At 38.1% G+C, this 16737-nt stretch overlaps 1 protein-coding gene across 2 annotated transcripts in view; it reads left to right on the forward strand.

Moving 5' to 3' along the window:
• CDC73 (cell division cycle 73) overlaps positions 1 to 16737 on the forward strand; it is a 108584-nt gene that overhangs the window by 88447 nt on the left and 3400 nt on the right. For both annotated transcript variants that reach the window (XM_058842572.1, XM_058842573.1), the window contains 5 exons: positions 131 to 188; positions 3202 to 3237; positions 3633 to 3720; positions 12377 to 12538; positions 14353 to 14453. In XM_058842572.1, coding sequence (XP_058698555.1) covers positions 131 to 188; positions 3202 to 3237; positions 3633 to 3720; positions 12377 to 12538; positions 14353 to 14453 — 445 coding nt within the window. The remainder of the gene's footprint in view (positions 1 to 130; positions 189 to 3201; positions 3238 to 3632; positions 3721 to 12376; positions 12539 to 14352; positions 14454 to 16737) is intronic.

Genomic DNA, 16737 nt, shown 5'->3' on the forward strand with positions numbered 1-16737 from the left:
TCCATCTCTTTAGTGGAAACATACTGCTGTTCCTATCATGATATTTTCTGTACCTCTGTGTTCATTTGAAAAACTCGTGTACCTGACACAAAGGTCAGCTGATAATGTTGCTTCTTCTATCTTTTCCAAGGAAGGTGCATCTGCTCGAAAAACACAAACTCCAGCAGCACAGCCTGTGCCACGACCAGGTAAGGTGGCCCACTGTCACATGTGCTCCTGTCCCACATATGCATGAGTTTCAAACAAGTTCTATTTAAAACTGTAGATAGCTCAAGAATGAAGTATGGGTCATTTATATTTGGCCTTTAACTGTGCATATATTGGAAAAAACCAGCGTTTTGTTTAATGCTGTATCATGGGACTTGGGCACATTCTCTTCAGTGTGTTGCCCAATTAGCCTATGGAAAGGATGCACGGCTGAAATTAAAGTCACAGACTTCTTGGTATGTCACCAATTAAAATTTCATAAAATTCCCACTCAGATATCTAACAAGAGCTGGTTCATACTCCAAGGATAAACAACTTAAACAGAATAGCTAATCTCAAAAAGAGACATATTACTTCTAGGGTTAATATACCAGAAATAAGTAGTTCTCTGACTGTGATATCATTATTTACACTTCTTAGCACATAAGGTATTTGTAATGGGGCCAAAATCCTCAACTGGGCTTTTAATTCCTGTTTAGTAGATTTTGGCTACCAAGTCCATTTGTTTGTCAGATTGAATCTTGAGTTTTGAATCAATGATGTATGATAAATATACTTTGTTTAAATAAGAAACCCTTAGGATCAATTTTTAGAAGTACGTAATACCAGTACATGAGAGGGACAGTGTTTGCAAACTGATGTGCAGATTTGTCTCTGGTTTACATCCTTTGAGAGTTTAGTGGTTTGGTGGAAGAAGGTCTCAAGTGAAAGGTGCTATTTCAGGACAAGATGATGTTATGAAGGTCATGGGGACATTTTGGGGGGCTTGGAAGCAAAGCTACCAGTTAAAATGAATACACTTTTTCTAGAAGTACTGCTGGAATACTGTGTATCCTTGTTGAGACTCTAAATGCTTTTAATGTGTGCCTTGCTAATTCCTTGAGATTTGTTTGCAGGATTTAATGCTAAGACTTAATATTGTAAAGCTGCTTCTTCCCCCAGAATCCATTCTAATATTGAATGTTCTCAGCATGCCTAAATGCTGTTGTGCACAGATTCTTCTGCTGGTTATTTTTGAACTGGAAAGGTCATGCTGCCTGTCATACTTATCTCACTAGCCCTGTTAAGCATCCTAATGCAAATGGAGTTGACAGACAGCAGTATGAAAAGGGTAGAAGTGGCAAGAATGGAAATGTGACTGAGTTGTCACAGTCCCTGCGACTGGCTGTGACTTCCTGGGCATTTCCTGCCAGCAGTGTGGCATTTGTACAGGTGATACTGATACTACCCTGCTCTAAGGCCAGCCCTCCATTATCTTGCCTCTATATTGGAAATTGAAGAGAGAATAAAGAAGATAGATGTAGTCAGAAGAGATTTCTTTTTCTGTTTGTTCTAGGATATTTTTCTATTTTGATATTTGGATATTTTATGAATTCTGATGTTCTATTCTTAGCAGTGAAAGCAACTAAACCCTGCTGTTTCCAGGAGGATGCTGCTTTGCACATAGGAATCATTAGATAAATTAGGCTAAACTGTTGTACAGTAGTGATTTGAAGAAAATAATTGAGATGTGCTCTTAAATTTTGTTTTTGGCACCATTTTGCATTGCCAACTTTTCTCCTAACCTGTGTTTGTACAGCTATTAAATTTCTTACAGATGCTTATTCTCCCTCCCCTTTTTGTTTTGTTGTTTTTTGCCTTAAGACAGCTGGCTCTGCCCATAATGTCAAGAATATTTTTACTTCAAGGACATACCTAGATTAAAAAAAAAATAAATTAAAAACATAGGTAGGTAAAATTCATGTAGTTCAATATAGTATTGCCAATTATATCTGCATTTCACAGTGTCAGGAAAAGATAATTAAGGAAATGGTCTCAATATTTCAATACTGGCAAGTATATGCTGTGAATATTTATACTTTTCAAGGAAGTTTCTGAAACAGTTGGTCATAAATAAACAAGAGCAAGTTGGTGCTAAGCAATTGGTAGTCAATTAATGAAATTTGTCCTGCACAGTAGCAGTTGACACTTGAGTTAGTCTGCATCAATCTGTCTACTGCTCACCATTTTCTGAATTAGGATAAACATGGATGATGATGATTATCAAATGCTACACTTCTCTCCTAAAGTTAGGGCTCCTGAAAACTGAATTATAAAATGTTGATTTGGGGATGCCAGGTAGGTGAGTAAAAGCACCAAAGTGAAGAAAACAAAGGTGCTTTTCCACTCTTGGAATGCAGTGTCTCCCGTACTGAGGTGGTCTCAACTTGGAAGACTGAAGGTGAAACATTACTGGAGAGGTGGGGGGCAGTTCTTTGGTTGCTATCAGTCCAGCACTGGTTTTGCAGGTTTCTTTGGTGGTTGAGTGTGGGTTGGTTTATTGAAAATTTTTTTTGTTGGTTTTTTTTTGTTTGTTTGTTTTGTTTTTTGGCTGCTTGGGTGGTTTTCCCCTTGAGTGTCAAGCTTGACTGTTTCTGGCTCCTGAAGACCTCATGTAACTCAAACTGCAATCCAATCCACAATTAACTTGAGTAAGCCTGAAATTCAGGTTTTGTTGAAAGTTCTATATATGTTCAGAATAGCTGATTCTCATGGATGTCAGGTGCAATAATAACTACTAATGAAAAGATGAGATGTAGAGATCAGTTTGTTGTGAAGGTTTTCCTGTTGGTTCAGCACTACTGAAGATGTACAAGCAGCTTTTTTCAAGATTGTTGGGAATTTTTTTCCATGATGTTGTGTCCTGCCCTTTTTTGGAGGATGGAGGGGAGATAAGTAGCTTCAGTAAAACTGGGAGAGATTGACTCAGCTCTCCTAACATCTGCTTCAAGCTGGTCAAAAGCTGTTTGTTTTCTGAATACTCAAACCTGAATTATAAATCCCTTCTTCATCTTATAAATCCTTCTTCATCTTCATCTTGCATCTGTAAAAATTATCTAATGACTGTAGTGTAACTCTTCCCTATTCACTCCTGCAGTTAAACTGATGCCTTGCAATGACATTTGGATATATGTCCTAGTCATTCTGCTTTATTTTTTTGGTTTTTTTTCTCAGTTTCTCAAGCAAGACCACCTCCAAACCAGAAAAAAGGTGAGTCAAGTTTAGTTACATGATCATTTTTGTGTGACTTGTGCCCACTTTTCCTTTTTTTATTTTTTTCTGACACTACAAGCAACAATATAAACAAGCAGTGGAATATATAGCATGTATTCTGTATAGCATAACAGCATTCTATTTTGCTAAGTATGGGTCCTCCACATGTTGGGAGACTCATAGAGATCTGCTTTTTTGGTAAATGAAAACCTTGACTTTAAAAAAGCTTTACTACTATTTTCCTTGACTATTTTTTCATGATTGGGACCTTGTAAGCAAGAATTTTGTTATGTACAGTTCCTTTAATGTAAAAAGGGGGGAGGGGAGGAAACAACAACCAGAACACAACCAAAAAACCCCTCCAGGCAAGTCTAACTTTATTATCTCTACAGGATCTCGAACTCCCATAATCATTATTCCAGCAGCCACGACCTCTTTAATAACAATGCTTAATGCAAAGGACCTTTTGCAAGATCTGAAGTAAGTAGCTGATTAAAACATACTGTATAACAAATTGTTTTCAGACATAAAGTTAGACTACCACCTAATTAGTAATTAAGCAAGTGGGTTCATTTACCATCTTGTGACAAGCTAGTTTTACAGACCAGAATATAAAATTAATTCTTTTTGACTAGTAGGAAAAAAGCAAAAACCTAATTCACAGTTTTGGCTCAATTGTGACATGTGGGCAGATTTAGGAAACTCTTGCAGTAGCAGCTGGAATTTGTGCAGTGCTTTTCTTTGATGTAACATCTGTGCAGTCATGTGCAAGTGAACCCTTCCCATGGAAGAAGGCTGACATAAGCCGACCAAGGGAGCTCATGGAGCTCAGAAAAGATTTTGGGAAAGGACCACAATTACTATAAAGGAAAAGGTGACCAAATGGGTTGTACTGCACTCTATCAGCCAAGCATCTCAGCTGGTTGTGCAAATAAAGAATTTTTTCTTAAGTTCACATATTGTCATTAAGTATTGATGCAAATGCATCCGGGGAAATTTCAGTGAGTTGCTAAAATTTGTTCATCACATCACACATCTCATTCTAAGGTTTAATTCATTATGGGTGAATGAATCTTTCTGCTTGTCCCACAGATCATGCTTTTTAGACTTGCATATCAGTAAATATCAGGTAATTTTTTTGAAACAGTCATTTTCACAGAGAAATACACTGTTGTAGGTTGTCTACAATGGTATGTCCAAAAAATGGAGGGGGTCATCTTTTTATCACCTCCAGTACTCATCTTTTGTGACACTGTTACACTGCTTTTTGTCCAAACCAGGTTGTTGTGGTGGTATAGCTTCTGCCGGAGTTGCCCTAGAACTGTTTAAAACTGTGCTCTGAGATACCAGGTGCCTTCTGATCTGCAGCTAGTTCCAGTTCCTATCTTACTGCCACAGGCCATCAAAGATGCAGTGAGTGTACTGGACTCTTGGTGTCTCTTCTGAAATACTTTGAGAGAAGGCAGGTTTTTAACATTACTAAATATGCAAGCCATTAGAGCACTGATCTGATTGGGTTGACAGAGGATGTTGTTTGTTTATGTGGGTTTTTATATTTAGAAAAGAACCTCACAACAAGCCCTGGCTTTTACAGCTGTGTAATTTGTGACTTCCTGGCACAGGTGTATCCAGAAAGGAATGAAGCATCTGTGCAGTGGGTTGCTGGCCAAACGCCAGTACGCTCACAAAAAATCATCTACTCATCTTCCTCTGCTATAATTGGAACAGAGGTGAAAATAGCCAGGTAAACTAAAGCTCCTGGGGTTGAGAAAAGGATTAAGTTAAACTTCTTTAGGGGCAAAACAGGCTCAAAACTTTAAAGGGTGTAAAGATAACTTTATTAACAGAATTAAAAGGGAAATTATAAGAACTAAAATAAACCTTTAGAACACCTTTTATCCCCCCTTCTTTTTAGAAGATTCTTCCTATTTCTCACCAACAATGTAAAGAGACAAAACCTGGGATTCTGAGTCAGTTTAGCACTGCTGAAAATAAATGTTTCTTCAGTTTGCTTAGGGAGAGGAGTCTCTCCTGCCATGCCACAGGAAACATTTTCTCGTGGTTTTAATTTTCAGGAACAGCAGCCTGCCCAGAAATCTGAAACCGTGAAGTCCCTCCCACGTTTTGGCAGTCTTCTCACAACTGCCTCCATGGGTCATTGGCTTATGGAGTGCAATTTTTTAAGGATGAGCTGTTCTAGTATAGAAGCAAAGGTTCTGTCTCTGGAAGCAAAGGCTCTCTCTGTTCAAGTCAGATCAAAGCTTTGTTCAACATCCTATATTCCCCAGTTCTCGTCTGAGCTGTGGATGAACGCTGCATCCTCCCATGCACTTTATGAATTGCAGGGAAATAGTTTGGTGTATTATATTCTCACCTTGGCTTGCAAAAGGTTTTCAGCTCTGAAACCTGAGCATCTCCTCTCCTTCTTTCTTCTGGGCTTCAGCCCCTCCTTCACTGACCTTGGTGTCACGCTGTTGTTTTCTTCACCTGCCTTCATCTTTCCTTTTCTCTGACTTGGGAGAAGACTGGTGTCCAGAGATTTATTTGTTCTCAAATGGAATTTTTCAGCGCTGAAAAGGTTAATCTCGCCCGGGCCCTGCATCAGGGAATTTCCTCTCGCTGTTGGTTACGAGGAGCTACTCTTAGTGTTGATCTTGGTCGCATTATTACTCGTGGCAGCGCTGAAAGGGTTAATCTCGTGCGGGCCCTGCATCGGGGAAATAGTTCACTGTGCTTCTCGCTGCTAATCATGTGGTGTCCGTCGGCACCCTGCCGGCTGTGCTGCAGGGCAGCTCCCGCTCCTCGCTGCATGGTGTCCTGCGGCGCCAGGATGGTTTTCCGGGAGCAGAAATCTCACCGGCCGCGCTGGGGGCCGCGCCAGAGCCGCGCTGGGCCCAGTGGCTTCCCCTCCTCCAGCCCTGCAGCCGCGCCGGGGGTGGGGCTTTCTTTTCTGTAGAAAGCAGGAAGCAAGACAGAGCTTTCCGCCGTTTTTTCATTCTTAAATATGATTTATAGAGGGGTGTCCTGCTTCTCTAATTGGCTTAGCAGTGTATCAGTTTTCAGAGCCAGATAGCTATTGGTTCTGTCAGCTACAAAGGAAGCTGTAAGTTTGTCATAGGGGAAATTCTGTGGCTGACCCTTTTTCCTCCTCACCAAAAATTCCATTAAGGCAAATCCGGGACAGTCGGTCTGTCATGTCTAAGTGCATCTGTGTCAGGAGTCAGAGTTTTCAGCTGTTCTCAGCTTCACTGGGGCAGAGTCACAGTCAACTTGACAAGGCCTGTCCCAAGAGGATGCTCCTATTTAGAGTGCAATGAACATGATCCAGAACAAACTGAAAGGAAGCTTAAGGGTTCAAACGATGATACTTTATGGTTAGCCTACTTGGAAAAGAAAGGGGAGAAGCAAGGTATGTTAATGAATCAGAAGTGCAATAGCAGAATTCAGAAGAGTGAAATATTAATTTAACCATGACAGGTCTAGCACTCTTCTTGAAAATATGCCACCTGGCTTGTATTTGCATTCAGATTTATGGCAGTACTTTGTTTAGGAATGGCTTCAGGGTTTGTTTTTACTATTAAGGTATGCAGAGTGTAGGACTAGCCTTGATGTAAAGTGTGATTGATAGATATGTGATGATTTTCCAAGGAAAGAAGACTTAGCTAATTTCTGCCTCTAAGTCAGCACCTTCTTTAACTCACTCCCCACTTGCAGCTAAATTTGACAGAAGAGCAGAGATTTCGGAGCCTTCTTTCATTGCCACAAGTTTTGGGATAAAGAAATTTTGTCCAGGTAGAAAAGACACACCTAAATTAATCTTCCTTCCCTTACCCTTGCAAGATGGAGGTAGATTTGCATTTTTTGTATTTCTAGAGATAGCCTGCTTGTATTTGCCATCAGAGGGGATTGGTGATACAGCAGGAGACATTTTTTGAGCTGTAAGGGTTAAGAGCCATTGTAGGAGAGACTGTGAAGAAATGTAGGAAAAGCCTCAGAGGATGATGCCCCCGTGGTGGTTGGGATATGGATATCCCTGAATCTGTGAAGTGTGTGATCATAAAGAATGAGAATTTGGGTTTCATAAATCAACTTTTGTGATTCTGTTCATTTAAATGTTTCTTAAAACAAAATAAAAATTTTAGTTGAAATTAAAGATCAAAAATAGAGATCAAAACCAGAGATGAAAACTTAGGATCATAGCTGGGAATCTGGCTTTTAGGATAGTTTTTGTCTACAATCCTGGATTTTTTTTTTAATTTTTTTTTTTAAGGAACTGGACTGAAATGCATTGTCACTTTGGATATGAGAAAAGTTATTTGTGGTATCATTGACAGATATTTTAGGTTGGTGGTTGTAAAATAAACAGGAGATTTTTCATTCAGTTCTGTGGTAGAACTTAATTGAATTCCCAAGAACTGAGAGAAACCTATTAATTATACCAATATTTTTATTAAGCCTTTTTATAGCTCTGTAGTATATTAGTTTTCATACCAAGCTTGGCTGACATTTTTAAGATGCTTAGCATCTTACTTTATCACTTATGTAAGGCTCTCTTTTAAAGGTAGAGAGTATGGAAAGCAGGAAAACTATCATGTGTAGAAGGAAATACATACGACAAACCCAAAGCATGGCACTGGTTTCAGATTTTATTTTTAAGATATCTAATTTTTCTCTTCTATGTATTTGTTGCAACTTAGATTTTGAAGGAAGCCATTTCTGTATGTGATTGTGATATATACAATTCACCTGCTAAATAATATGCAAATATTCATGCTAAGTTTTTTTGAAAAGTTACTTTTCTAAGGAGCCAAGTACAACATAAAGTGAAGAGTTTCTAAAACAGTAAAAACATAAAATGTAATTTATAATCAGAACTGCAGAACGTTCTGGTATGTTGTGATGCTTCTTTAAAGTATTTTATAGAATACATTTTATTCTTACTATCTGAATGTAACATTGGATATCACAATTACTATATGATATTGTGACTCGGTATTTGAGAATACCTGAAGTCAGGCTTTTCAGAGGCAAGGCTTCTGCTTTACATGGAGCCAAAGCAAAGGAGGAATTCTGTCAGGCAGAATGAGAATGATTAAATGGTGATGATTTATTTTTTTTTATGAAGATGCTCTTGTTTGTGATACATTTAACCATATGTGGCCAGGCAACTCACTGGAGATTTATCCAGCTCTGATACTGACTAAAGTATCTGGGATAGATTCAGGCATGATGTAGTCCTAAAACTCTTTCTTCTCTTGGAAAAATGTGTCTAAAGCTTTTGGGACTATAATTTAACAGAAATACTGAGAGGGTGGTAAAAATAAGTCTCCAGTTCTGAACACAATCAAATGTGTATTGTGACAATCTCAGTTGCTGGTAAGTTGCCTTATTCTCCTTTCATGCCTTTTTCAGTGTGCCTGAGCTGGGGGCCAGAAAGTGCTGATCTGACCTCAGTGAAAGGGTTTTAAAGGCACTGCTGCCAGTGGATATGAGTTTAGAGCTGAGGCAGGAGTAGCTCAGGCAGTTCAGTGGACGGTGTCTTACCAGTTACCTTCCACAATCTGGTGTTCAGTTGCTTGCTTGTTACCTTAGGAAGGGACCTGCTGCATTTGCAAAGTAAGAACACACCATTTTTCATGTGGATAATGATTTTGGCAATTAACAGTGAGGGCTAATAATTTCTTACCCCTACTAGGGGTATAAAAGCGTGTTCTAAGTAGATATGGGTTTTTTGGTGATTTTTGTTCGTTTTTGTTTGTTTGTTTTGTGTTTTAAAATAGGGAATAGTGATCTCAAGAATCAGCAAGAAACTGTAAGGTCCTGCACACTAAGGTTTCAGAACCCATTTCTGGTGTATAAAAGGCTGTCAAGTACAAATGTGTAGTTAAGCCACTGGCTATAGTATTATACAGTAATATTATAAATAATCTTCAAGAGGAGATGGGATTTTTGGTGTTTAATACTCAGTTTTCTTATGCTTCTGTCTTATGTCTGAGTAATAAAGACGCTGGCCATATATATTTATAATCCTACAGTAATTTCTATTGATTCTCAGTTCTTGAGCATATGACTTTTACTGTGCTTACTGAGTCAATGATTCCCATAAATGCAGGCATACATTCCATAAACTTTTTGTAAGCTGTCCTTTATTCCTGTACTCTGTGTGTTTATCTGTAACATTCCAGTGCATCTGTGTGTATGTAAGTTCTTGTTTCAATGCTTGCTTTGTCTTCTCTGCTGTGCCATTTGAATCTGGTCATTGATAGTTTTTCCTTAACAAGGTATCTTTGTGTTGTGTCCTAGAGAATTGCACTCAGAAACTCAGATTTTTTTTCCAGGAAATAAACTGAGGCCATTGTCTAGAAGGAACATAACTGAGGCACAAGTAAATGGTGCCTCAATGGCTGTAACACAGTTTCTAGCCAAAATGGGCAGAAACTGCCAAAAATTGGTGTTGAAATAAATTCTTAAACACAGAAACATTTAAAGCAGAGAATGTGAGAAGTCTCAGAGTGAAGTTGTTGCTCTGTAGCACAGCAATATTGCCTGTACTCTCATCTGGCAGGGCTGCTTTGCTTTCCTGTTTCCATATAAAATGTGTTTGCTTCCTCACATTTACAAATTAAATTTAAAATGTGACCTTTTAGATCCCTGTTCAGATGATACTTGATTATCACTGTAATGTGTTTTTATTTACATATTCCGTAAGAGTTTATTCTTGTTTAGTGTAGGGAACAAAGAATAACAAAATTCTTCTCAAGCTGCCCACCATTTTGGGTGACCCTGGCTTTTCCTATAAACCCTGCCAGTTGGATAAAAGCTGTTTGAGGGCTTGTTTATCTAATTTTTATTTTTTTAAAATTTATCTTCATTCTTTATAGCCCAGATTCCTTTAGTTCCAATGGGTGATGAGAGACTCATTAGTAGTTTTCTTAAAAGCTGAAGGACCACCAAGCAAATCCTCATTTTAGGTTAGAGTTTTCTATCAGTAATTATTGGCAAAGCAAAACCTTTGACAATTTGGCAGGACAGGAGTGCTCATGATAAGTGTGCCTCACTTTGGATTAAATTAGCAATTTGATGAGAAATACTTAAATTCTGGTGTCACATTGGGTGGCTTTTTCCAGTGCAGAACTCAGATGAATGCCTCTGTGTAGCATGCAATTGTATGTGTCAGTCTGTTGTGATAGATAAAATGTATCTAAATATTAACTGTTTGCTAATTTCTTTAATTTTTAGGGAAAATATTATCTTAACTTCGAAAAAAATATATTCAAGGTGGCCAATGTGTACTTTTCTCCCAGTGTCCTGTACAGCTTTTTTGTCTGTATTTCTTTTAGAATGTGATGGTGTTTCACATGTACTAGACAGACAAGCATAATTTAATTTATAGCTCCTCATTTAACAACTGTGATGCTTTTTCTGTGTTTGCAGTACTAGTCAGCTTAAATGGACCATTCATAGTTATTTGCAGGTGTTGGACTTTCATAAATTTCCCAGTGCAGTTTTATCAATTGAATGCATTTGGACACACATTTCAGAAATTGTGTGTGACTTTCTGTTTCTGAAACACTGTTAAATCATGAGGAGTCTGAGGGGAGATCATCTCTTAATTGACATTGGGAAAGTAAACAGTTTCAGAGGTTTATTGACAATTTTCACCTGCTGCTTGCTTGCTTTTTGTTGGGTTTTTTCCCCCCAAAAAATGCCATTTTCTCATTGGATATGTAGTGAAAACTAGTGTTTTTAAGTTGACTGAATAATAAACTTTTCTTCATACTCAATCTTGCAATCTTTTTTCCTGTTTATCCAACAATAGGAAGTGCAGTCTGCCTCTTAAAGCACATTCAAATTTGGTTTTTAGTATTCAAATAGAAATAAATTGAAGAGAACAAATAGAAATGGTGCAATCGAAAAAAATGTAGTAAACTGCTCAAAAGCACCATGTGCAGTGTAATGGAGAGAAATGTTACCAACTATGTACTGTGCTTTTAAAATGTACCACAAATCCTCCTGCTAACTACTGCAGTTAAGGGGAACAGTTTTATATTTATCAGAAGTTTTGGCAATGAAATGTCAGCAGCAGATAGGGTTGTAGTGCAGCTGGGTGGTTCTGAATAGAATATGAGGAGAACACAGGCCTGAACTCTGTTCTTGTGCTGGCCTGGAAGGTGCTGCTGGTCATATCAACTTCCCTTTCCATGACCCACTTCTAGTTCTGTGAAAGCCATGACTCTGTTACCTTTCTTTTATCTATCTCAAAATCCACTGAGATTTATCAGTAAAAAGGCCCACACCACTCTCACATTTATGATTCCAATTTTGAGACATGTTCTGGGTATTTTATTATCACCATAAAGAAGAGAACCTTGAAATGCAATTGCATTTGTTTTTTAAGGTGATGGGGCTGAAAGATTAAGGATCTGTAATTAATTGAAGGGAGGAAAGCTGTGTCACACCTTAGCATTTATTTTTGTCATATGGAGGTTATATATGACATGAGGACCACATTATCTGGATTTTACAAGTACTTATTCCATCACAGAATCTATTTAGGAAAAAACACAAAAAAACTGTAGTGTCATGCATCATAGTAATCACATGAATCACTGATAATGTAAAATCACCATCCTCCAAAACAATAAAACCTTAATCAAAACCATTTTTGACCAAAAATCCCAGCATTCTTGAGAAAATTCTAATTAGTCATAATTCTAACGGCTCTAAGAGGTCTTAAAATTTGCTTCAGAAAGCAATTGCTTTAATGCCCAGGTTACCCTTGGTCACTAAAAAGAAGAGTTGTGGTCACTTTGCAGGTTTTGGTCTGGCTCCTTATCTGCAAATGTATTGTGTAAGGCCCCAAATGTCTAAAAAGAGGTCAGGCTGTATTTTTGAGGCACAGAAGACCTTTTAGTGTGACTGTTTTTATCAAGAGGGCTTCTGGAATATTATTCTTATATTTTTTTGTAAGTGTTGGTGTTCTGAATGAGTAGTGATGGAGACTTGGCATTGTGAGAATGAGGTGGCTTCAGTGACTGCTATCAATAATGCCAAGTTCTGGTAAAGCTGTTACTTTTCCTGCTGATTCCATCACGTAAATTGCCCTTGTCTACTGAGGGGTTTGTTATTCCCTAAGGTTTGTACCATCAGATGAGAAGAAGAAGCAGGGTTGTCAACGAGAGAATGAGACTCTAATACAGAGGAGGAAGGACCAGATGCAGCCAGGGGGAACCACAGTCAGCGTCACTGTCCCTTACCGAGTTGTAGACCAACCTCTGAAACTTATGCCACAAGACTGGTAAGAACTCTTCTCCTTTACACAATTTCTTACCCAGGACAATGCAGAATTTGGAAGGGAACAAAATGCTCTGAAATCTACTGAAAAGTGAAAATACAGTTATAAGGATGGATTTTATTAACTGTATAGGTGTCTTCAGCTGAAAATAATATGAAACTAAATTAATCTAGAAGATCTTTAAAGCTTGCAACACTTTATATTTTAACAGTGTGAGCAGCACAGTTAATACTTGGTTTGCCAGAAATGTTCCAGAAATTCCAATGGAAATGTTTGTATTACTGATCTGGTTTGTGGTAGTGTAACATGCAAGTCACTGAACTGTGATCTGCAAGAAAACCCCTCCTCTCCTGTCTGCTTTCTGAGGGACAGTCTGTTGGGAAGATACGTTCTTCTATCAGGCCATCAGCATCTGACATTCCAACTTTTTTTAATAGTTAAAGAAAGAGAACACATCAGACAGTAAAGACTCATCAGACAGTAAAGACTGAACTGTGATTCCAGTATTGGAACTATTAGAATTTTACTTCTGAAGGAAGAGCCCTAGTTGCAGAAAGGGAATCATAGATAGTTTTCACTTTTATGAGAAAGCTGGAAGTGGATTATTTGGTCTGTAGCCCGTTCTTCAAGGCTATAAAAAATAGCTCTCTTTGAACAGAAAAACTTTGGAGAAGCATTTTTATTGCTGTTCAACATTTTTTTTAAATTTGATGATGTGCATTATGCAGCATTTCTACTTCTTCCTCACAAGTGAGATCTGGCACATGGACAATGACATATTTGTTAGTTGGTTATTTGGTGATTTTGTAATTTCCAAATTAGATTTTAATGGAGAGGAATACTTTAAAAAGGTTCTGTTCCTAAATCAGTTATTCTCTGTATTTAGAACTTGAACTAATCAGAAATCAGTGGATTTAAATTCTGAATATTAAATACCACTTAAAATGTTGAATGATCAAACCTTTAAGAACCATCTAAACTACTTTCTAAAGTACTTCTGACTGAAGACATGAAGTGGTGTGTGTTTTTCCATCTTGGTTTTACCCAAGGAAGCCATTATAAAACCTGAAAAAAAACCCCAAAAACTAGGCCACAGAACTTCACCTTAATTATTCTTTTTCATTTGGGATTTAGTGGATTTAATGATAAATTAAATTTGGGGATTAGATTAGAGAGGTAATTATTTGTTGTGGTAGGTAGGAACTGTGGTTGGATGATGTAAATGTTTAAGAGAAATATAGACTGTATGTGGGGAGGTCATTTATTCTCAAAGGTGGGATTTTTAGAATTTTACAAATGCAAATTTTAATCACAAATTTATTTTCTTAGACCACAGGTAATGGTTGTGTACTCTTAAAATAGCTGAAATATCTGAAATTTCACTTTGCAGAAATTTAGTAGCTGTTACTTCTCATTAATTTTCAGCCTGGAAGTCAGCAGTGTTGAGAATAAAGGCTTTTAAATCTGCACATCTCAGTTTCAAGTGCCATTTGCAGAAGATTGTCTCTGAAAATGTTGGAGCACTTTTCAAAAGCAAAGTAATGATGACCACAAATAAACCCTGACTTATAAAATTGTAACCTGAGAAACTGAGCTGCCTTCTGCAAAGGGACAGGGCTGAAAGCCCAGAGGAATCACAGGAATGGTTTTTTTTTCTGTTTCAAGAGGAAAAGCAATTGTGCTGGAGGTGTGGTTGTTAAATGTGCTATCCTGCTCTATAAAAGAAACAGCTAGGATAAGGCAGACTGCCTGTTTAGGACAGCAGGTCATTGAAATGTTCCAGGCCATGCCCATGTCATCACTCTTGTGTGTTCCAGGGACCGTGTGGTGGCCGTGTTTGTCCAAGGGCCTGCCTGGCAGTTCAAGGGCTGGCCTTGGCTCCTGCCTGATGGATCTCCTGTTGACATCTTTGCTAAAAGTAAGGCATTTATTTTGTTCCTTGGTTTGGGGTTCACTGTTGCGTTTGGGGTTTCTTATCTTCATGACAATGCTGCCAAAGTGCTGTTGGGCATGGGTGGCTGAGAAGACTTTGGGCTTTAGTCTCCTCACAATGGCAAATATTCCCATGCCCTTTGTGGTTGTTCTGCTCTCATCTGTGAAAGCTCATGGAAATCTTCTCAGAGCTGTCAGCTGCAAGAGTCACAAATAGCTGGTGTACAAATCTGCTTTCCAGTCTTCTAAAAAAAGGGTGAACAGACAATGCGTATTCCAGCAATTCATAGATAGCAGGTTCACAGGCTGTCTTCACATTCCAGTGGTATTTTGAAGAGAGGATTAATCACCTAGTGTGCCACGAAGAAAGCGTTGAAAACATGTTTTCACAAAAACTTTTGAGTTTTAAAAAGTTTAGTTTCAAGTGAGCTAGATGTTAGTATTGTATATATCTGAATAGGTTTTTTGAATCACCACAACTGTGGTGCTTTGAGGCACTTCTCTGGCACAGTTCACCCCTCTGACAGAGGGGTGAATCATAATACCTAAGGAATCCATCAGCTTCTCAGTTGCTTCAGTTTGGAGTCACCTTAGAAAACAGGCCTTTTGATGGATTCCTATGGTTTCAGACTGTTTTAAGAAACACCAAACCAACACACACACCCACCCCCAAAAAAAAAAAAGGCAACAGACCCAAACCCACCTTAGTTCAGTTCTGTCATCATGCACTCAATGTGATGAGGAAACAGGTTTGATCAGGTTTTGTGTATCCCCCTGTTTGGTATATGACATAGAATCTGGAAAGAAAAGGCTACTTTGGTGAACTCAAGGAAGAAACTCAAGGGTGGGACAGAAAAGCTAAGGATGGGTCTGTGAACAAGAAAATAGAATGAATTACTTAAAGGGGGGGATTGAGAATGAGCAGGGAAAGAGAGAAAGAGCCTGAAAGTCATTGTGAAAGTAAAACTATGCCACAGGAGAGTTGAACAAAAGAGACTTATGAAAGAAGGAAATAGAACTTCAAGATAAAGATACTGAGAAAACGGCAGTTGTGAAAAGCAAAGCCAAGAAAAATGAAATTAAATATTGATAGTCTAGCTAGCAGTTACATGCTGCTTCCTATTAATTTTATCATTTTTATATATAGATGTATGGAGGGCCGTAAGAATTGTTCTGACTTGCTTTGACATTCTTGGTCTCTACATGCCAAAAGATCACAATCACAGCCTGCACAGTTCAGGCTGAAGGCGTAAGTTTTTCAAGTGAAAGAGGGATATCTGGTCTTAATTCATACACTGAAATGGAGCTTCAATTTAGAAATGCATTCCATTCCTTCAAAGCATGGCATTTTTAAAATATTTTCCTGATAAAGTGTATTTCTAGAACTTTCCCTAATGACTTTATTCTCCCCACAAATGAAAACATGTAAATGAAGGGAGCACAGACAGTATCAGTCCAGTTTTATGTATCTGTATCTGAAGCTATTGTTTTGCCATATTTATAGTGCTCAGTAGTCTTCACAAATGTGGTTTCTGGGATTTGCAACTGTTTATTGTTTCATCTGCAGTTTGCATTAATTCTTAGAAAGAAGAAATGTCTATGTCTCTGGGTCTGTTGTGGTTACCAAGTAGTCCAGGCTTGTCACTGTCCTGTTGGCAAAGAAGCAGATAGCTTACCAGAAGGAACTCCTCAATAAAATATGTACTGAGCCAGAGCCTGCCAAACTGGTGTTATTTGATCAATTGCTTTGTCATTGAACATTTCCTTAGCTGAGTCTCTAAAAGTGTGCTTCTTAGTTTTCCTTATGCATGGCCTCCTGACTGTTTCATATTCATGTACCAAACCAGCCTAATTTCACATTTACAAGTGAATGTTTGTAATGAAGTTTTGGATGCTGTCAGTTTCATGAACAAATACTTAATTTTGACTACCATTTTAAAGGTGTTCCTCCCACAGCACATCAGTGAGCTTTAATAGTGATTTGTTTCAGGCTCAGAAGTGTATCCTCTTGTGCTTAATAACATTTAACTTGAATGCAGAGAGTGTCAGGTGTTGATGGACTTTTCTATAAATGCATGGCCCTGGTATATCTTTGTTTCTTCTGAAGTTATATGAATACATGCAGCAATGTATAGCAGAGATAATGTATATGTATTCTTAATCACAAAGCTTGGAAATTTATTGGGCAGAGATTCAAGTCAGATGATAATTTCTTTAGTTTGTCAGCAAAAACAATGCTAATTTCACATACTAGCCTTCTAGGAAGTTCC

Source organism: Poecile atricapillus, chromosome 7 (genome assembly GCF_030490865.1).
Source record: "Poecile atricapillus isolate bPoeAtr1 chromosome 7, bPoeAtr1.hap1, whole genome shotgun sequence".
Taxonomy (NCBI): Eukaryota; Metazoa; Chordata; class Aves; order Passeriformes; family Paridae; genus Poecile; species Poecile atricapillus.